The sequence below is a fragment of the Plodia interpunctella genome, chromosome 14 (genome assembly GCF_027563975.2).
Source record: "Plodia interpunctella isolate USDA-ARS_2022_Savannah chromosome 14, ilPloInte3.2, whole genome shotgun sequence".
In the NCBI taxonomy this organism is placed as follows: domain Eukaryota; kingdom Metazoa; phylum Arthropoda; class Insecta; order Lepidoptera; family Pyralidae; genus Plodia; species Plodia interpunctella.
In genome coordinates this window covers 4,620,101-4,643,322 of record NC_071307.1, presented here as the reverse complement: position 1 = coordinate 4,643,322, position 23,222 = coordinate 4,620,101, and the positions used below count along the sequence as shown (strand labels likewise).

The 23,222-nt window shown below is 35.6% G+C and overlaps 1 protein-coding gene across 5 annotated transcripts in view; it reads right to left on the bottom strand.

Moving 5' to 3' along the window:
* The window catches only part of LOC128675243 (protein split ends-like), a 75,353-nt gene that overhangs the window by 36,102 nt on the left and 16,029 nt on the right, over positions 1-23,222 (bottom strand). For 3 of the 5 annotated variants that reach the window (XM_053754534.1, XM_053754536.1, XM_053754535.2), the window contains exon 2: positions 22,551-22,868. The exons of the other annotated variants lie outside the window; for them this stretch is intronic. In XM_053754534.1, coding sequence (XP_053610509.1) covers positions 22,551-22,868 — 318 coding nt within the window. The remainder of the gene's footprint in view (positions 1-22,550; positions 22,869-23,222) is intronic. 5 annotated transcript variants of the gene reach the window in all.

Below are 23,222 nucleotides of genomic sequence, written 5' to 3'. Positions count from 1 at the left end.
TTTGCTTAGCGACGACCAAAAAACAACCCGTGTTAGATGGTGTCGCAAAACTCTGCAGCTATTCAACCGAGAAGAGTCAAAACACGTTTATGATATGGTTAGTGGTGACGAGTCTTCGATATATGCTTAGGATCCAGATTCCAAGCAGCAGTCAACTGTCTGGGTCTTCCAAGGTGAGCCAAAACCGACATTGCATCGTTTGTGGTAAAGGGTGGTCACGTCGCCACTATTGTACTAGAAGATCGCAAGACGATTAAAGCTGACTGGTACACCACTGTTTGTTTGCCACAAGTCATCACAAAATTTCGAAAAAACTCAAGACGTCGTATGATACTGCACCATGACAATGCAAGTTCGCACACCGTCCACCAAACAAAGATGTTTTTGAGCACCTAAAATGTCGAAATTTTGGATCACCCGCCTTACAGCCCTGACTTGAACCCTAACGATTTTTTTACGTTTCCTAAAATTAAGCAAAGTCTTCGTGGTAAACGTTTTAGCTCACCCGAAGAAGCTGTTGACGCATACAAATCGGCCATTTTGACTACCCTCAATTCAGAGTGGAATAAATGTTTTGAAAACTGGTTCGAACGCATGCAAAAGTGTATAAAATATCGCGGAGAGTTCTTTGAAAAACAATAAATGGTATTAGATTGTCTATACTTTTTTTCAAACGACACAACTTAGAAGGCAGCCCTCGTATGATCAAAAACAACTAGAAATGGGTAAAGCTCTATGTGAATGCTAGGACTGAATACAAGATACTGTGATAGAATAAGTGCCTTGGTTTCTATATACGAGTAGATGTAGCCCGGGGCTTCATCTTGGATAATTTACCTTTCTAATGGTGAAATAATTTTTGAAATCGGTTCGGTAGTTTCGGAGATTACCTGCCTCAAACATACAAACTCGCAAACGCTTACCTTTTTATAATACTACTAGTATAGATTTACTAAATCATTTTTAGAAATGTTAAATGTTATTTCAGTCCGAGGCAGTCTCGTGTACCGATAGATTTTCGGTAGTTTGTGTCCTGTTCACGTACCTATGTAGGGTTTTAATTAGTTGAATTTAACATTAAATTTAATTTTAATTCCATAAAATTGACAAGTGTCATCATGATTTCGAAATATTAAAAATGTCTTTAATGATCCACAAGACAAAAATGACAAGAACAGTTCACAGAAAATTGTTTTGTAGGAGAAAATACGAAGGGAGTAAAAACCAAGTGGTAAGTTAAGTACGTACTTTTTTAAATCTTCTAATACCCTTACCCTTGGGTAATGTACTGACATTGGAAGACGACATTATACAACTTGCTCGGCAGAGCCTGTAAGTGTTCTTTTGCTTGTATCGTGAATAGAAGAAGCTCTTGGGTGAGGTCACATTAGGTAAGTTTGTAAAGCAAACCCTTTCATTCATCCCCTATCAATACAAGAGCCGCAATATCGTATATGCCAGGCAGTACAAGGCGGAAGTAAACTAGAAGTAAGAAATGTTCGCTAAGACTGGATTTTTGGAGAAATTCCGATTCCTTCTTCGTTCGTATACCACTGAGTTTTGTTCCACTAATAAATTTCTCCCTTCATCCCAAACAATATGCTTCCTTAGTATCCCCGATGTGAAAATTTTATTATTTTACTAGCAGCCCGTCCCGACTTCGCTCGGATAAAACCATAATAAAACTACCTCAGAAATCAACCTATATAGATAATCTGATATAATTACTAATTTCCATCAAGGTATCATGCACTAAAGCTAGTCCAATGTTCATTTCATTTGATTAAAAGTACCTTATCCCATCTGTCTGTACGCACGAATTTTTGCTAATCTCGCTTGGGAAGTATTTTTATATCGTTGGGATGGGACCTTTTATTCCAGACATAATGTCATGTCATAAAGGTAAAAACGGAACACTTTGTTGTCCGTCTGTCAAGGCATATTTCTTTTATCTATGATCAAGGCATTTTTCCTCAGGAATGCGTGCACGTATAAAGATGATACGGACAACGCAGAAAATGTATGAAGTTTCGACGTACATTAACGCACGTCAGTGTCAAAACCTATAGAAAACACTCGAGCAAGCACGACTGAGCAATGAGGCATGGCTCTGTAAAATCGAAAACCAAACCAGCACGCTATATGCTATATTTTCAGACAGCAGCATCTAGATATTGACAATGAAAACTCAAATATTAGAATAGTACGCTTTATTTTCAGACAGCGCCATCAAAAATTCAACGATGTAACTACTACTCTTAGATCCGTGCATGTCTGGATATATTTTATTTAATACTTGTGGAGTTTTTCAGGTTTCAAAACTAATTAGTTTCTCTTTTTTATTAATTATTAAAGTTTTAAAGTATAAAATTATTAAATTTTGTCCAGTATTTCCGGCGATATTACAAAACATTTTTTATACAAATTATCAATTTAGGACCCCCTATGGGGTCAACTTTTCTTAAAAAAGTAGTATATATGTCACTCCCGGATGTTTCGTCTGTCTCTATGCCAAATTTCATCAAAATCGATCTAGTAGTTTTCAAGCTTACCCGTTACAAACAAATAAACAAAAATACAAATCTTTTGTTCCATTTTTTTACAAGTTGGGCACATTGTTTTTTATACGTAATTTTCTTAATAAATAAACACTTTTTCGTACAGTCCGAAAAGAGGTAAATATCAACTATTTAAAATAACCTAACCGCTTATACCTTTCTCCGCGAGATATAACTGACTCTACTATTAAACACTTTTTGGCTTCGTTCGCGTGGCTGAACAATTTTTGGTAAGGAGTCAATCCCCTGAGTTACCCGGGTAGGCTGCCGTGTCACTAAGATAAACGGGAAAAAAACTTTTCTTTTACTGTATCGAAATCTTTATGCTGAACACTTTAGCTAATCCCTATGAATTCCATATAAGATATGTGCCAGATATTCGTATAAACTCGTTTTTAACCTTGTTGCTTGGTTGGTAGTCATAACCCACTTCTTGTAATGTAATTTTAAGTGGTTAGATAGAATTAGTGCGGTTCATTTTTTATGGACATATTAATGATTTTACTTCCCTCATAGGTCTTTTTGGAAATAAAATTGAAGTAAAAGAAGGTAAAAAAACTAATTATTATCAAAAGTATCATTATTTAAGTTTTACTCGTAATAAATCAGCCATGATACATACTTTTAGCGTAAAGAATTTTCACCCATCAAATTGGGTGATAATGGGTTATAATTGGTTTGTAACCCAAATCACCCATTTTCACCCGGGTCGTTTGAAGGGGGTTTTTAACCCACTACTCATCTCTGGTTACATACATGACACACACATATGTGTAGTGACACATACAATACTATTCGTTTATTTCTTGTCATTATTATTTTCTTAATTGTTCTAAGTTATAAGTAAAATGTACAGAATAAGAATCTGTAATTGGCAATAAGATAAGATTAGCTACTTAATTTCAAAGTGATGGTGATTCTATGATAAATAAATACATATTTGTCACAGAATCAGGCTTATAGATAAAAATAAAATAAAAATAGGCAGAAATAATGTTTCAAATAACGTACAAAATCACACAATATGTTAATAATATACGTCTTAATAATTTATGGCTTTCAGTTTTCACAACTTTTATTAAAAAAATTACATACCTACTGTTGATTACGTTACATACATAATGATTGGATCTTATCAGCACATGTAATAAATTCAGGTAGTTAGGATTCTCGGTTGAGGATACTTGATATATACATAGGCTGCTATTTATGTATCCGGAATAACAAAATTAAACAAACATATATTATTACATATGGTTTTATTGTTTCTCGAAGTATTCTCCGCGATGATCTATGCACTTCTGCATACGATGAAACCAATTTTCAAAGCACTTTTTCCATTCTGATTGAGGTATGTCCAAAACGTGTGTTTTGAACGCATCAACGGCCTCTTCGCGGCTCGAAAAACGTTGACCACGTAATTTATTTTTAATGTTTGGAAATAAATAAAAATCATTGGGTGCCAGGTCGGGGCTGTACGGCGGATGACCCGTCAATTCAATCTTTTGACCCTCCAAAAAATTATTTGTTTCAGCCGACTTGTGGCAGCTAGCATTGTCGTGATGAAGTATGATTCTGCGTTGTGGGTTGTTCTTTCGTATTTTTTCAAAGACTTCTGGCAAACAAATGGTGGTGTACCATTCAGAATTAACAGTCCTACTATTCTCTAGTGGCACTGTAGCTACATGTCCGTTGATACCAAAAAAACAAGCGACCATTTGCTTTAAAGTGCTTCTCGCACGAACAACTTTTGTTGGATTCGGTTCATCTTGAAAGACCCACACCGTTGACTGCTGTTTAGTTTCAGGATCATAAGCATAGATCCAGGTTTCGTCACCTGTGTAGATATTATAAACAGCCTTTGACGTGCCACGGTTGTATTTTTTTATCATTTTCTTACACCAGTCGACACGAGCCTGTTTTTGATCTACGCTCAAGTTGTGCGGAATCCAACGCGAACAAATTTTTTTAACAATTAAATGTTCGTGTAATATCGCGTGTATACTCGTCATACTAATGCCCAGAGACGCCTCTATCTCGCGGTATGTAACATGACGATCTTGCATTACTAATTGTCCCACAGCATCAATATTTTGTTGTACCACTACCGATTTAGGACGACCCTCCTTAATTTCATCCGTGAGCATAGACCGTCCACGTTGAAATTCCTTAAACCAATAATACACAGTGGTTTTCGATGGTGCTTCATCTCCAAAAGTTAAAATCAGTTGTTCGATGCACTGTTTTTGAGTTAATCCACGCCGAAAATCATAATAAATCATCGCGCGAAAATGTTCACGAGTTAAATCCATGGCAATGAAGACAAGCTATTTTCAAAATTGGCGCCAATTGAAAAAAACAAATGACAGGGACATGAAAAATATTTATTCTCTAGCCGAAGAGTTCTATTTTCAAATGTTGTAATTACTTTTTAAATATTCTAGAATTATTGGCCAGTTCCGGATACATAAATAGCAGCCCTCGTATACAAATAATTGTTTTAATTATTTCATTTCATTTATAGTTCAAAAGTTTTTTGTTCTTTTATTGCTTGAATCATATTTCGTGTGACTGTACTGTTCCAATAAGCATTACAAAAATAAAAAATCATCGATTCAGCGACTGAGTCCGCTGTTCTAGTAGCGGGTCCAGTTGATGGACTCGTTATATTTTCACCTATGGATCGTGTACTCCCGTCATATTGTCCCCGTACGTCAAAAAATTCATTACCGTTGTTCCCATTGTACGTAAACTATACTAATTAAACTCAGACAGTGTACGAACATAGATACAGCTAGACTTGTGTATTTCAGCTACTTTCATAGCATTATGTCCTACGGACTATTAGTTTGGGGTAATGCAGCTGAGATAGGAAAAAAAATTGTATTACAGAAAAGAGCTATTAGTTTTATTTATGGATTAAAACCTCGAGATTATCTTCAAGAACCTTCAAATCAATTAACATCCTCACTGTTGTATCTCAGTATATCTTTGATGTGCATATTTTTGTCAAATCAAATTTATATATATAAAAAATTAAACGAAGTAAATAGTGTAAACACTAGAAATAAGCACAAACTTTGCATGAACAGATTCAGGCTTAAAAAGGTTCGGCGGTCTTTCTTTGTCTTTAAACTCCCTGCAGAGGCTATTAATCTGCCAATTAAAAATTTTAAAACTTATGTTAAGAAAATTTAATGGATAAAGCGTATTACACAATTAACGCATGGATCCTCCCGACAACTTTGCAACTCCACACATGATCTCCTAATTTTTATTTTACTGTTTTTAATTATTTTATTCATAATTTTTATTTTTGGTATAATAATTCATATATTGTGACATTTAAATTTTATTTATAAAACATGTACGTGATTTGTGATCTTCCAAGTGTCTGAATTGTACTTCTATTTCGACGAATAAGATTTGTAATTGTGAGGTCATGGGAATCGAGTGTGTCATGCTCACTCAAATGGTCAATCTGGTGGTGGCGTCGTGGGCCGGGTCGTGAGGTTCCCTCTATTATGGTTGAGCTACGCGATGGCTGTCCCATGCGTCAACTCGTGAACGGGTGCTGCCATCATCTCGTTTCTCATATATTTTCATGTAAGTTAATTGTGTTTCACGTCTATATATATATATATATATATATATATATATATATATATATATATATAATAATCAGCACTCGGATCACAATCATTGATTTGACTATTAGATATTAAAACATTGTAAGAATAATGGTAAGCCGATCTGGCATGATAGGGACCAACACTGTTCAAATGAGTTTCTTTCGGCATTTCTTCTCAACAGTGGTCGTTCCGAAATGCCAGTAGTTTGTAGCTTGTGAGAAATAACTATAAATATAAAAATTGATGAGAAAAAGTGCCTGTAAAGGTCTAATTTCTGAATAAATGATTTGAATTAGGTTTCACTAACTTTAGAATGGAAAGAATATGTCCAACAGAAGATGACATCTTATAATAACTGTCACGTGTGCGTGCGTAAAACTGTTGAGTAGAAGCTCACGTCTGTACCACAAGGACATCAAACCATGATGGTTACAGGACTGCTTATAAGTAAATTGTTGAAATGTGGATCTGGTGCGATGGACAAATCACACAGATTGAGCTAGCCCCAAAGTAAGTTCGAGACTTGTGTTATGGGATATTAACTTAACGATACTATATTTTATAACAAATACATATATAAATAAACACCCAAGACTCGGGAAAAGATAAGAAAAGGATCATTTTCCATCATGACTTGACCGGGGATCGAACCCGGGACCTCTTGGTTCAGAGGCACTCACTTTACCCCTGCGCCAGTTAAAGACATTAACAAATTTATATTGAATCTTTTCTTTTTGAATTTCATTAAATAAGGATTCCACACAATACAAGAATATTCCAGATCGACTCCGTACATAAGAGAATGCTTTAATACATTATATATCAGAAAAAGGACGACTGGTACGCAAAACAAAACCAAACCTAGATTCATATAAAATCTGGTTATTGCTGTTCAACATGATCAGAAAGTAACATGTTTGAGTCAAGGAGAACTCCTAGATCTTAACATTTGCTGTCCTTATTAAATGAACATTGTCCAGTTCGTATTGAAATGAAAATTTATATAAGGTGGATACAAATTAAGTACAAATCTTTTCAGGGCTGCCTCCAGGGGGCTAAATAAACGTGTTGGAGATGAAATATTCAAAACTAACAAAAAAAAAAAAATTAAATGGTGACATACTGTAGAAACATGTTAGATTCAACTTTAAGCTCCACCCACCAAATAATAATTGAATTAAATTGATTGGCCGTCTTCCTCTTTACTTACCAAAAGTGAGTGAAAGACAGAGATCGCAAGTGATTTAAACGGCAGTGTAAACCTACATGAATGTGTGCATTCCATTCGGTATTATTTTGTGTAACACACACGCAAACGGATATTATCTAAGATAGCATAACATCAAAATTTTAGTAAAAGTTTATACAGACGCATAGTGATGGGACTCACATCGTAATTGATTGAAATTATGATCCGAGATAGGTGGACAATAACGTGAATAGACATTACGTTAACGGAGCCATGATCTGGAGTCTCGAGAGCACCCCCTCCTCCCTTTCACGACAACAACCCTTTTTGTAACAACAACATATGAAGTTATGTCGCAGGTTAATAATCTTGCTCTTTCTTTCGCACTTAAATCAATATGGCACGAACATATAATTATCTCGCTCTGCCTTGGCACGTGTAGTCGTCACTTGATAGTGACTAGTGACTAGACGTGTAGTGATCTACACGTCTAGTGTCGACGTGTGCAGCACGTCTGTGCTCATATTAACTTCCACGTAAACTTTAATTGTAATGTTAAAGTCTGGTGTGCGCGACCGTCTCGAATAAAATCTTTAATGTAATAAATAATTCTGTGTATCGCAGAACGGGTCGTCACCGGTATCGCATTCAGTATAAATACCCTTGCAATCCGATCTAACGATCCGTTCTGAAGGAACGTATCGGCGGGACGGCTCGGGCTCTGTGAGTAAAGACCTTTCTTATATTTAACCAACGTTTCACTATGAGTAAAGCTGTTCACGTCCTTTTTTAATAACAGAGTCTCCAGGAGAAACCATGGCATCCCTGCTCATTATAATGCACCATTAACTATCAGACTTTTTGACCAAATCTTACTAGTATTGTGTATTTTTCGGGATGAAAGTACTCTATGTGTTACTGTGTGTGTAATACAAGGTATCAGCCTAATTCAAACCAAATTTCATAAAAAAATGCCCACCCGTTTGAGCGTGAAGGCGTAAAGAAGTAAAAAAACGTAATCTCAAACAAACCAGTCTTTCCCAATAGGCTATTTTCCAAGGTCAAGGAATGTAAAAAAAATATTATAATCATACCCGCACACCAGCGCCATCATTACATTTTTAAAATATGATGGTAATTAGCGAAATCTAAGAAACTTGTATTCCAAAAATTATATTTCTAATTGGTTATAAAAACTTTACACTAAAACGTAAAGATGTTCTTAAGACTGCGGTCCTTGAGCGTGGGAACTTGTGATAAAACACCCACATTCATATTTTTTACTTAGACACATCGCGACGTATAAGCACCCTGGAAACGAATAAATCTAGTAGCGGAGCTTCACTCAAGTTTCATATACATCGCGCGTTCGCCTCAAACCATATTTAGAACTGTCATAGACTGACTGTCATAGATATACGCAATGTATTTACCCATTAGCGGATTGCTTCGCAAGGACCGTGGGCCACACAACGAGTAACCGGCGACAAAAGGTGGGGTCACAGTGTACACTTTTTTGGATATTATGTTAACTATATATTATTCTTTTCTGAAGAATATGTTAAGGGAAATATTTAATATTTTTTTTGTTTACATGATATTTATTTTTTTTTTAAAGTATATGACAGATTTAAAGGTGCGCAACGGTTTAATTTAACGTGGGAATAAAGTATATTTTTGAAAATTATGGTCATTATTTTTAGTGGAACGAATCATTAACATATAAACAAGTGGAGTGAAGTATCCAATCGGTTCACACCAAGACCCAAAACGCGACAATGCATGAAAAGATGCAACGTCGCGAGACACATCATTAAATCGTGGGCAGCACAATGCGCCGCGCGTCATAGCAAGGATGCATCATATCATATTATTTTTACACGCATACATACTATTTTTAGGTTTGCATACAAAAAATTAAAAACACGGTCAAGTGCGAGTTAGACCGAGGGTTCCGTACAAGATTTTGAAGATTCATGTGATTTTATAACCGGCCGCCTGCCTAACGTCAAACCTCTTTGGGAATGCTATGGTTGCCTCTCGTAAAGCCGGGTCTCCAGCAAAAAAATTGGAAAACATAAAATACTTTGCTATACTTTTTTTCACTAAGTTTGGGCGCCATTTTACCCAAAGACGGTACACTGCACGGTGGCGTGCTAGCGACTGGCAACGACGTGTTTACACAAGTTCGAAAAATAGGCGCGGGGTCAACGAGAGACGCGGGCGGAGGTCACTGGCGCCAAAAAATAGGCGCGTGATCTATTCCGTGCCAGCGCTGGCATGCCGCGAAAAAGTGGCGCCGAAAGTGTTTATACGATGGTGCCTTTTTTAGGCGTCGTAATTTAGGCAGCTGAAAATAGTCTCCGTCTAAACCTACCTTTATCAAGTTGCTAAAAAATAGCGCGATCTAAAAAGGCACAGTGCCATCGGCATGCCAGTGGCAGCGGGCGTATGCACTCATTTTGTACGAAACTACAAATATAACTTTTTTTTTCTGTGATGTAAGTACAAATTACCAATTTTTTCCTATATTAGCAAAGTATGCCCTTACTTTATCCCATGACCATTCTAGGTCATCGGGAAGTACCCTATAGGTTTTGATTCCTTTGTGAAATCGCAAAACATGCGACATAAACGGTAATATTTCGTTTAGATAGCGATAACGTATAAGTTTGATTTTTTCCCAGTTGAAAGAGGCCGTAGACCTGGTTATTTGGTATAAATTTCAACTTTACGCGTTCCTGAGAAAAAGGTCTTGACAGACGGACAGACAGACGAACGACGAAGTGATCCTATAAGGGTTGCGTTTTTACTTTTTGAAGTACGGAACCCTAAAAACCATAATAGGATCACTCGTGCGTCTGTCAGTCCGACCGTCTGACACAGCAACTAGCTCAGAAATTTGGTAGGAAAGTGTAATTCTATGACCACTCACTCACTCATCACTCAATTCGTGAGGTTTTCAAGTTTCTTAATCTTCCCAATTTGCTTCAAGTGGATTAAAATAGGTTTATCACTAACACCGAAGCCTGAAGTTAATTCAGACGTGGTTTGCGATGGATCCGCTTCCACAATAGCCTTCTATTTTTCATTATCAACTAGGATCTCCGAGCGTCCACGGGGCTTGTTCTGCAGGTCGAAATTTCCAGAACGAAAACGTTGGAAAAAATACGCCTGTATTTACGTGACCACATACTGCACAACAGACGGCTACCAAATTAGAGGAGCTTCAATTGGAATGTCTAAGACATCCACCGTACTCCCCGGACCTTGCTCCAACAGACTACCATTTTTTCGAAATTTGGATAACTTGTTCCAAGGGAAAAAATTTACTCCGATAGGGGCAGTCCAAACCGTCTTCAAAAATTTTATTGATTCCCGTCCGAATGGCTTTTTTAGTAAAGGGATCAATAAACTACCTATGAGATGGCAAAAGTGCATAGATAATAATGGTTCTTACTATGATTAAATAAATATATTATATTAAAAAATATTCCACTTTATGTTCCTCCTATACCAAACGCCAATTTCATATGTAAGGACCTAATATATTGACATCAGTTATTTAGCTATAGTAGTCCAATTCTGCTAAAAGGGCGCGAGTGTAGAAGAAGCGGCAACAAACTGCAATATTTTTCCAATGACGTCAACTCTTAACCGACACTCGCGACCCACCCTATGCTAATAATCCATACAAATATATCGCGGAGCAATGACGCTCGACGCGGAGTACGGACGAGCATGCGCTCTCCTTGAAAACTAGGCGGGCACTGAATTTTCAGTGACGGTACACTCTATTTTATAACGAATTAACGCTTCAATACTAAAATGTATTAGCGGGGATGATTTCCGCCATTGATGTTTAGGCTTAGAAATATTATTTTTTTGTAAAAATCTAAAACTGTGAATGTGTTGTCTATACTTCCATCTCATAATTTCACTATAAATATTGCCAAATATGACTACGAAATAGCATATATTTTTAAAATAGAAAAAAAAGGTCGATTTCGATGTTTTTTACCAAAGTTGATAATTTTTTTTCTCAAAAATTAAGAATATTTTTTGAAATATCGTCCGGTGTAAGTGTGATTTTTTTGTAGTGTTATTCAATCAAGCGAATACTATATTTATTTTTAAAACCGTAGGAGCCCATACGCGCGTTTATTAGGGACGTGCCTCTTTAACTGGCGTTGCGTTTAATTTGAGAAAAAACTTTCGTCGTAGTACGTAGTCTTTGCCAAACACATCGTAAAGCAACAACAGGAATACACACATGTGGGTGCACAACAGTGACATTCATCGATTATCATCAATTCATCGATCGATTATCATATCTTGTGTCCCGTCACTACCTTATACGTGCCAAGGCAGAGCGAGATAATTATATGTTTGTACCATATTAATTTAAGTGCGAAAGAAAGAGCTATATTTTGTTCCTATATTAGTTTCTAAAACATGGTTTGGAAAATTAACAAATTGAATTATAATAATAAAAAATTTAAAAAAAATGACTTATCGGTGAAGTGACTCCATATTTTGTTAAGACTGGACGTTGAGTTACCCTTTCCAAATTATAATGACACACCCATACTATTTCACAGCACAATACGGCATTACTGTTTTGATATTTTTATTTCCGAGCAAACCGACACTTCGATACCTTCGCTTCGATGCTCGCCGGCGGAATAATCAAAGAAAAAAGGGGCGGGGCCCGATGATATGTAGTGTCACGACATAAGGTTGGCGAATATGCCAGTGATGCGCGGTCTTTAAGGCTAAATAGTCTGTGAGTCAACGACTTGCGTGTAAATTTTATGGGCTATTATTTAGCTCTGCGTGTGCTGCTTACACCACAGATGCATAAATTTGTGAATGGTAAGCCATGTCTGTTGCAATTGCTTCTGTGTGTGCGTTACTCCAGCTAGAAAGTATCTCCAACAAAAATATTAGGTGCAAATTAGTTGCAAATTAAAAAAAGTGAAGCAACAGGTGCAGTGTGTAACGCACTCCAGATTGAAAGTATCTTGTACAGAAATATGAATAAAACCTATAATAGCTATGTATGTTATTATTATGTATGTATTTAATCATTTATGAGCCCGGCATAAAACATGTGTGCCAATTGTAGTTCTTTTTTTAAAAGGAAAAACGATTTCTGCTGGAGTAACGTAAACTAATAAATCGGAGAGAGAAATATTGTTCATGGAAGTATATGCCGCGAAAATATAATTTGTGCGTGTTCAGGTTATGCAGGGTACTAAGTTTTTTTGTTGGAGTAACGTTTTGCAAAATAGCTCTTAGTAGCTCCAGTAGATCTTGATTTGTGCTCATGGCACATACAATTAGATTTATGAAAATACTTATAATTTACGAGTTATCGCACTTTTTTGAAAAACAGAAAAATAATCGCAGCGCCGAAATGAGAAAACGCATAAGTCCACTGAAAACTGTATTCGATCCTTCTTGATGCCTTATATATCCATAAAACTACGACAGGCACAAATGTTTTATGCCGGACACATACATAGCTGATTAAATACATACATAATAATAACATACATAGCTATTATAGGTTTTATTCATATTTCTGTACAAGATACTTTCAAGCTGGAGTAACGCACACTGCACCTGTTGCTTCACTTTTTTGAATTTGCACCTAATTTGTTCTATGTATGCTCTTGTAGCAACATACACCTGTTCTCTCTCCTCTATCCCCAATCTACAGGTGTCATTGCGCTGTTATTTGATCCCATACATACCTGTCTTTTAGTGCAGAGTTGCTTTCGGCAATCATTAATGGTGCACTGGCTGTTTCTAAAAGAAATTAAAGTGATTTATTCATTTACAAAATTGTGTATACATTACTTACCTGTTACAGACAACAATGATATTTTTTTGTAATAGGGAAGGCCTCTAGTATATTTTCTGAAGCTGACGAAAGCAGCCACGTTGCCCCTGCTTCAAGCTTTCACAGGCAGTGATACAGTAACCGTTTTTGATGTACGAGGAAAAAACTTCCTTTGAAGTGTGGAAAGCTTATCTTTAAGTTACAAGTGGCTTCCAATTGTTAGCTTCAGAAAAAGATGCCTTCAAAATACAAAATATTGTCATTTTAATGTATGACAGGCACCTAATGTAGTATAATACTGGTACCTAGTTTCACAATAGACCTATGCAAGTAATATTACAGTAACTAAATGAATAAATCACTCTTAATTTATTTCAGAAACAGCCAGTACAATATCAATGACTGCCGAAAGCAACTCTTCACAAAAAAAGATATTTACACCAACTTAATAATGCCTTGCTTTAACCGGCCCCGGTCAGAGTGAAGTAGCAAGAGCAAAACATTTTAGCTCCAGTATGGAAGTGTATTGCACGTAATGGCGTAATAGCGGGGAAACACGCTCTCGGGCGTAAGCCCGGTGATGGTGAAACCGAAGCCGCACCTCTCGACACCCTCAGCCGTCTGCAGATGGCTTATTTAGGGGGCCCACAGGCTACACAGCCAGAAAACAGCAAGTCACCATCTACCACGTGGGTTGTTGTACATTTGCCACAAAGTAAATTCGTCACGTTTTTGAAACTTCATACATTGAAAGTTAATTCGTCACATGCATTAAAAAGTATGTGTTAGTTCGTCACAGATAGGTTCGGCTTATTGTAAATTTGCCACAAGTAGTAAAGTATCGACAGCAAGCAAAGTTATTATTTGTCGGTCAAAATGAAATACTTATATATATTTATTGCTATAATACTTATAGATACAAATGTTTTAAGTATGCAACTATACGAGGACGAGATAATCTGGGAAAATTAAAAAAAACATAGGTACTAGACAGCACTCCAGCATAAGCTATCATTGGATGTACATGGTTCTCGTCACAGGACAAATTTAGACAATTATAACAACATGTCACTGGCTGAAGTTCTTACAAAACTTTATAATTTGCAGCATTTTAAAGACTACATGTCTTAATTAGAAAGTATAGATAGAAGACTATACATAAATATAGTATATTCATTTAATTTTATACTAAAGTTTTTATATTACGAATTTTAATCTATGATTTTTAAGGAAAACTAATGTTGACTTATTACAAAGAATTCTGTTATTTTAACTGTGATTTATTAATTGCTCATGAAACACTTTCTTCTATATGATTTTAATAGTTTTATTTGCTTTGACTTATTCTACTGTAACATAGTTGTTACGGATATGTTTTAAACTAAAAGCAATATCTTTACTTATGAAAATAAAAGAAAAATACTTTATCTTTATTTTGATACGATTATTATATTGTAGGTAGAATATAGGTTGTACTGTGTTCTAGGCAAATCAGCCGGTATCAGTTTATTTTATACGTATATATAAAGTGAACTGTGATTTATATGATCATGTAGATGTTAAGTAATATTATTTAATAACTGCTGTGAATTTTTAGAACATATTCAAAATAGATGGTTCAAACGTTCCTTCGTTTTTGGCAAATTTCATTTCATTTCAAATTTATCCTTGTCTTGCTTTTCCTTATGTTATAAGTAAATCCATGGAATTGATTTGCGATTTTTATGTTAGATGTAAGGTAGAAAACCTAAAACTGTGATTAAAAAAATACAAAGTTTTTTAATTTGAAATATTGTTTAATTTTTTTGCTGTCTGTAAGAAAATAATCGATGTGACGAATTTACAAATCTCGATATCAAAACGTGACGAATTAACTTAAAAAAAAAAGGTGTGGCAAATTTACACATACTTTTTTGTGACAAATTTACTTTGTGGCAAATTTACAACAACCACGTAAAGTTCTAGTGAGTAATTTTAAGGGACTAGCCGATTCAGTTTTAGTACAGTAGCGTATTTGGTATCATTTTCGTATAAATCGAGGATCAGGAATTCATTTTTTATCATAACATGTCGTAGAAAAAATTGATATATTTATGAAAATGTAAAAAATTCTAACGTGTTTTTGTTGTTCAAATTGCTCAAAGCGTTTATTACATGAACAAATTGCCCTAAAAATAGTGTCTGTTAGGATATTTAATATAGTTTACAAAAATATTAATTTTTATAACCTTTTAAAAAAAATCCGTAAGACCGCGCGGCGTTGATGTAGTCGTCTTGCGCGTCAATGTTCACTACATATCACAATCATAACCTGTTTTGATATACTTTTTGACTATGTACATTATGTACTTTCATATATTATTTAAAAAACATTGTAAGAAACAATAATGGTAAGCTCTTCTGGCATGATAGGAGACCAACACTGCTCAAATGTGTTTCTTTCAGCATTTCTTCTCAGCTGTGGTCGGTCCGAAATGCCAGTAGTTTGTAGCTTGTGAGAATAACTAAAAAACTGAAAAAGTGCCTGTGAAGGTCTAATTTCTGAATAAATGATTTGAATTTGCACCTTTTTACTCCATGCATGCTCTTGTAGCAACATGTACCTCCACATGCAGCCGTCCTCTCTTCTCTGGGGCTGGGTATATCTTAGTGTGCTGTTATTTTTTGACCCCATACATACACCTATATGTAGCTCGCCGGAAATGATGCTTCAGGGCTTCATAAAAAAATGGACTTATATGGGGCCAAAGCCAACATTGAAGAGGCATTTTTGTACCTTTTTATTAAAAAATGAAATGGCTGCATCTGTAGAGATCTATCCCTTGGTGTGCCATCGGAAAACACCAACTCCTCCACAGCTGCCAGACTACTGCCTAGAAGGAATCTAATTGATTTGGGCTGTGTATGTGACGTTAGTGGGCTAGATTTCTGGTTTATGGTGAGAGTGCGGACATCTACCTTAAAATTACTCACTAAAACTTTACGTGGTAGGGGTTATTGTAAATTTGTCACAAAGTAAATTCGTCACAAAAAAAAGTATGTGTAAATTTGCCACACAAAATTTTTTTAAAGTTAATTCGTCACGTTTTGATATCGAGATTTGTAAATTCGTCACATCTATTATTTTCTTACAGACAGCAAAAAAATAAACAGTATATTTTATGAAACTTGTAGCTAAAATGTTTAACAACTTTTCAGTATCGTAACTGTCAATATTATCGATAACCTACCGTCAAAACATAAGAATAATAACTAACCTCCATTAGTTAGAGAGACACCTTTAGCAGCTTAAAGAATATGCAATATTTCATTAGCATCAACTGCTACTGGTGGACTATTGTACACATATTAAGTTATATAGATTGATAGTTACTGAACCCCAACAATCGAAATCTTCCTCTTTAATTGTCACGATTCGTTTGATCTCTCTCACGTATAGTTTTCAAAAACATTAATCTCAACGCTCCAATAACCTAGCAAAACAAGTATTCTTTTATTTTAATTTTTGTATTAATTGACAATGTATTTTATATCAGAAATTTTCATTTTTGAAAATACCTAAGTTTTTCATTTAACATTTCGGGACTTCTAGCAACTTCTTGAGGTAAAAAGAACTAGCAAACTAACAACTTTTTGGAAAATGTCTAGCAACTGGACACAGCTAGCAGTTGGCAACACTGCCCGTATCGTGCGGGACTGGTTAAGTTTATTTAAATCCGTTTTATCTACATCCCCCATGCTATTTCCCGTATTCCGTCCAGTTTTCCGTTTCATCCGCTAATACATTTATTAAGTTTAACGTGTCTGTGTATTTGTATGTCTGTCTGTGGCATCGCAGTAACAAAACGGCTGAATCGATTTTGATCCAGTTTTTTTTTTATTTGAAAGAGAAGATGCGAGACCTTCGGGGGTTTCTCTAATTTTTAATGTAGATTGTATTTACTAACCAATCAGTAGCCTAAGCCGTAGATCAACAAAAAAAAGTACGGTAATCTAAAACTTCATGTATCTCACTACTAAAATAACGAAGTTTCGTACAAACTTGCACCTTATTTCACCTTGTTTGGTCTGGATTTTCGGAAAGCCGTTTCGGAAGATTACTTTGGACAGACAAAAAAATTAAAAACTAATGTAAACGGGTTAATAGCATATATACAATTTAAAAATGTACAAATAAATTATTTGCATGAAACCTTTAAGTAATTTAGATATTTAATGTATTTGTCCGACGAAAATTTAAACCTCGGAGGTCATGATAAAAATAATAGTGATGTAGTGATAGTGAGTGGATAATAATGTAGTGATGCAAAATAAATTATTATCAGATTGAATCGCCAAATTTATCATATTGCCTCGACATTATGAATATTGTCGTGTGGCTGTTGGGCAATCATTTGAGAAATTTGTTATTATCTTCATATCCTGTGTGTTATTGCCAACACTGGCTAGATTTTATTCAAGGCCCTAAAGGCATCTGATACTTTTTTACGACCACCTACCGACGTAAACGTTACAAGTCCTTCACAACAGTAGTGAAACTTAAAGTGTCAACCAGTGTGCAGGTTTCCTCACGATGTTTTCCTTCACCGGAAGAAAGTGATGGTCTATGAAAACTACTATACATGAGTCAGATTGATGACTGCAACATTATTAATCATGACCATAAAATATATAATAAAATAGTAAAAAAATTTGAAATAAGATCCTCCTTTAGCGTTGGGTGTTGTTGGATAGGTCTCAAAATATTAGAGGTGTGGGAAGACCGTTTTTGGATTTAGTAAACCGCACGTAAATGATAAAGTGCCAATTTACGTTAGAGTCAAGTGTGGGACCCTTAACTAACAAAAACGAAAAGGTTGTTGTTAAGAATTCACACATTTACGTAATTAGTACTATAACAAAGAAAACTATCAGGCCTAAGTTGAGTTTATAAGTTTATGAGTAATAGTCGACCTCGTACTTCTACTATAAAACTTCGAACTATTCCATGGATAATACGGAACACTACACTTGAGTGGCCCGACACGCAATTGGCAATAGGCTACTTTTTAGAGTTCCGTAGCCAAATGGCAGAACCCTTTATAGATTCCTCATGTCTGTCTGTCCGTCCGTATGTCACATGCACTTTTTCCGAAACTATAAGAATACTATACTGTTAAAACTTGGTATTCTGTTAACCGTATTAAGAAAAAAAACAAGAAATTTTGGGGGTCCCCATACTTAGAACTGAAACTAAAAACAAATTATCAAACACATACGTGTGGGGTATCTATGGATATGTCTTCAAAAATGATATTGAGGTTTCTAATATTTTTTTTTCTAAACTGATTAGTTTAGAAAAAAAAACTTCACTTCCAAAGTGGTAAAGTGATACAATGTAACCTGTACAATTCTAAAAATGATAAAACTCGAAAAAATATATGATGTAAACTTCTACCGAAAATTGGTTTGAAACATCTAGTAAGTAGTTTTTTTATACGTCATCTCGTATCAATCGTAAACCGCAATTTACCTTTCATTCATCAACGCAAAAAGTCCTTGTTGATCGATTTGTATGTTACTTGTTTATTTATGTTATGTTACTTGCTGCTACGAAACCCTTCATAGGCGAGTCGGACTCGCACTTGGTCGCTTTTTTATTATGGTTTTATACGAGCGAAGCCGGGGCGGGGGGTTGTAACTACAAATAACTAGAAAGAATAAATTTGGTTTGGTAGGCAACAATAAAGATAATTTAATATAAAATCGTCCGTGATAACGCTTTTAAAAGCTTTTTTATATTGTTGTTTAGACATTGACAAATACACAATAATTAAGTAATTGCACCCTGGCAACATTGCGAGACTAGCACCACCACGAGGGAACAAGGGCACTCAGGCGCGCGCGTAGTCGTCATGGAATTAGTAGGTACTCCGAAGTACTTACTAAATCCATGGTAATCGTCAAGATGGACAGATATTTGTCACTGAAATTAGATCGGACGAATCGATGAATGAATGACGAATGTGATGAAGTTCTTTGTGCATGCGCATTGTTTATTAAATGGATTGCAACTATGTTTGGAATTTCTGTTACTATTTAACAACACCTATACAGAAAAGACAATTATCTGCCGTCATGTCAAACTACAAAAATTTTAAAAAGGTGTTAAATATAAGCTTTACAAGCTAAGGTCTCCTCCCGGTATTTTCCCGGGAAGATTCAACCCCCCAAGTTACGTTCCTGTTTTTTTCGTTTCTTCCCAAAAACCAGGGAAGATGACATGAAATTCTCCATATTTAGAAAAGAACATGTATAAAGTTACTTTTTTAGTGATATTAATATTTTACTCCACAAAATAGAAACAAGCCCTATAGCACGAAAGAGTTTCCTATGATATTCGTCCACAATAAATGTGAAAGTGTGGATTGTCCTTTTCTCACTTCGAAACGGAGCATTGGATTGAGGTTATTTTCGGTATGGAGATGGTTGGAGAGCTCCTTTTTACCGAGGGCGGAGCCGCGAGCAAGAGCTACTAGAGCAACTGATGCATGACACAAATTGCTGTGATTCCTCAAGTCTTTTTTAAATCAATGATAGTAAAGGGAAGCAGCAGCAGACGTATCCACGTTCGGGTCGATGATGGAAAATTATCTTCTCGGTCTTGGATGTTTATCTATATATATAAACGATACTATATTATATATTTGTTATATAATATAGAATCGTTGAGTTAGTATCCCATAACACAAGTCTTGTACTTATTTCGGGGCTAGCTCAATCTATGTGATTTATCCTTATTTATTTATTTATTACGAAGTGCAAACGTATCCACAATACGAAGAACTAGATGCGGTCAGAGGGCTTCTCTTCCATGAGAATTTCGGGATAAATTTATATTCTAGCCGTGTACCAAATTTCGTAACAATCGGTCCCTCAGTCCAGAAGATTTTGCGTGAAAAAGTAACAAACATACATCCTCACAAACGCATTTGTAATAGTGGTAGGATAGTAGGATTACATTCAAGTATTTATTAACGATACCTATCAGAAAATAACCTGGCTTATATATCGGTACGTAAAATAATTTTACAGCTGTCCGCCAATAACGAAAATAAATAGTAATTAAATAGGTAATGCTTTCTCAAAAGTAATGTCAACAGAGCTCATTCAAAAACTAACGAGGACAAATATATTCATTTGTTAAGTGCTAGACACAAACACACAATTAATAACAAAGTGCATAATTAAAACAAGGAGCCGCCGCCAGCCCATATTAACAGTCGTGAAACAATAATCTTGTTGACCACGTGGATTCACTGCACTCCTTCATCTAAAGGCACTGTCATTTACGCACTGTCACATATTTTCACTGCACTGTGTCACTTAATAATGCGCATCCCGCACTGCAATCCAGGTCGAAACACTGCAATCCATGATAGATAATCCGATCCAATTTCTAAACGGCGGCGGCGGCGGCACCAATATTTGTGCGTAGTCTAAGGCCAAACATGCCCAGAATTTATATTAGAATTAGATAAACCACTTCAACACATAATAAAGCAATTTAAGAAACGGTGGCCGTAAGTTTTGTCACATCTACCATGGCCACACACACACAAACATGCTACGATGTATAGCCGTCAAATGGCAAAATCGTCGTAAAGCAATTAATAAAAAAAGCGTTTGAAGTCAGTTTGCTTAGATAGTGAAAATGTAGTTTTTTTTTTATAATACTATATACTCTTTATTGCAACAATGATAAACAGTAAAGAAAAAATATATGTATAGGCACAAAGGCGGACTTATCGTTAAAGCTATCTCTTCCAGTCAAGTATCTACTTGATACTCTATCCATTACTACTCTACTCGACTACTCAATCCATATTGAACCATATGCATCTGCATATGGTTCAATATGGATCGACACCATCCAGCAAATAGACTATGTTTTACATCATTTGTATTTGTCATATTCGTGTTATTGTTAATTATCTAGTTGATGAATGATGAAAAACTCGATTGAAGTTAGCCTAGAATGTATAACATCATGTGGGCACCAGTAGTCAAGCACCGCGGTGTAACAAATTGTATTAAATAGATTCAATCTTTTAAATAAACCGAGGTTTGATTCCAAAAACTTTGAAAAAATCATATTACTCAAATCAAAATTCAAACATCACAGTGACGCATTCGTCAAACATATTGGAGAACCATGGCAAGTAGATTACGACATTCGGTGTAAGATATTAAATTACGACCAAGTTTATAATAAAATAATTTATTTCCGATGAATCAATTATACAAATAGACTAGTCACACATTTCTTATCCAAATACTACTGTAATTTTTATATAAAACGTTTTCATTTTAATCAACTTATTTGTATCAAATATTCTTCGTATTCCTTGCTTCAGGGCTGCTGATCCGATATCAGATGGTGGGACACACTCAACATATTGTTAATAGGCTAAGAGGTGGAAAATGAAAAGTGCTGTTGTTGGGACATACAAAATGTACTAATAAAAAAAATACTTGCGACTTCGTAACTATGTTACGTGAAGTTTGTCAATTAAATTTATATTTAGGTAAGTATTTGAAATAAATTAAATCTATTTTGTAGTGACGATAAATCATTTTATCCTACGTACTTTTGTTGATGTTTTTACAAATATTTGGAATTTAATTCATGATTCGGTAATATACAATCTGATAGGCATCAATGACAACCTGAAGTATCAAATCAAACTTCAAAACCCAATATTTTCAGTGGTTATAAATATCCTACACAAATTATTGATACTGTAATAATGATGTATATAATCGTATTAAATAATTTATCAAGTTAATACCTACATGCTCTGTGTTCTAATCGAGCGACCGTGTCTAGTCCTAATACATTTTAATTTCAAATGGCAGAAGCGGATGATTTAACATTGTTTTGTATGTATATATTTAAATGGGTCATGCAAGAAATTCACCAAAGCGCTAGAACCCTACCTAGCCGCACGTGTTATGTTATACATAGTTTATTTAATTCATTTTATAAGTTGTTAGAGACCAACGACGATATCAACAACAGTTCAAAGTCCAGTAGCATCATTGCTATTATAGAAAGAAAAGACGACGAAAGCACGAAACCATAATAATGGCAGAATTCAACATTAATGCAGTAACGACTTCAAGTGCTCACTTTATATTATTCGAGGAAAGAGAGTGACGAACACGCTCTCAATAAAACCAAAAACGAAGCTGGTTGACATTTGACCAGGAATATTTGCAATAAAAGCAACCACGAATATGATCAGATACAAATAATGCGAAGAATAAAAACAGGCACTTACGAGAGATGATAACGCGAAACGGAAGCGGGAGCAGGTGCAGAGTTCACGGAGGACGAAGAGCCTGAGTAGCCAGAACCAGCTGGCGAAGAACCGGCCGAGGGCGCACCCGCTGACGATGGTATCGCTGCCGGCTCATAGTACTCTGTGGTAAGGGTACGCTCGTCGACCACGTGCTCGGCGTTGTGCGCTTTCGAAGCCGACTTGATGTCCATGAAGGCAACTGTAGCGCAAACCCCACTCGATCCACCGGTAGGTGCGGTGATCGTATTTGCACTCTCCGTTCTACCCAGCAACTTGACATTCTGGACTCGGCCATAGCTGTAAACAATAACAGATGTTCATATTTCGCCGAAAGTTCGATATTGTTTTTAAAAACAAGATAAAGCCTTCCCCCAAGTTGCTTTTGAAATAGTCTCGACCATTAAGGAGACTCCATGCAATCCCACCACGCATTTTATTAATCACGAATAAAAAGCCCATTTACCCATCCCATTATGAGCTCTAACATATTGTGAAATGCGAATGTTTGAGAGGATGTGTGTACGTATGTTTGTTACTATATCATGCAAAATCTGATTGTTATAATATTTGGTACACGGGTAGAATACAACCTGGAATTTCAGGATAAAAAGTTTATACTTTTATCCTGAAATTTCCACGGGAGCGAGACCC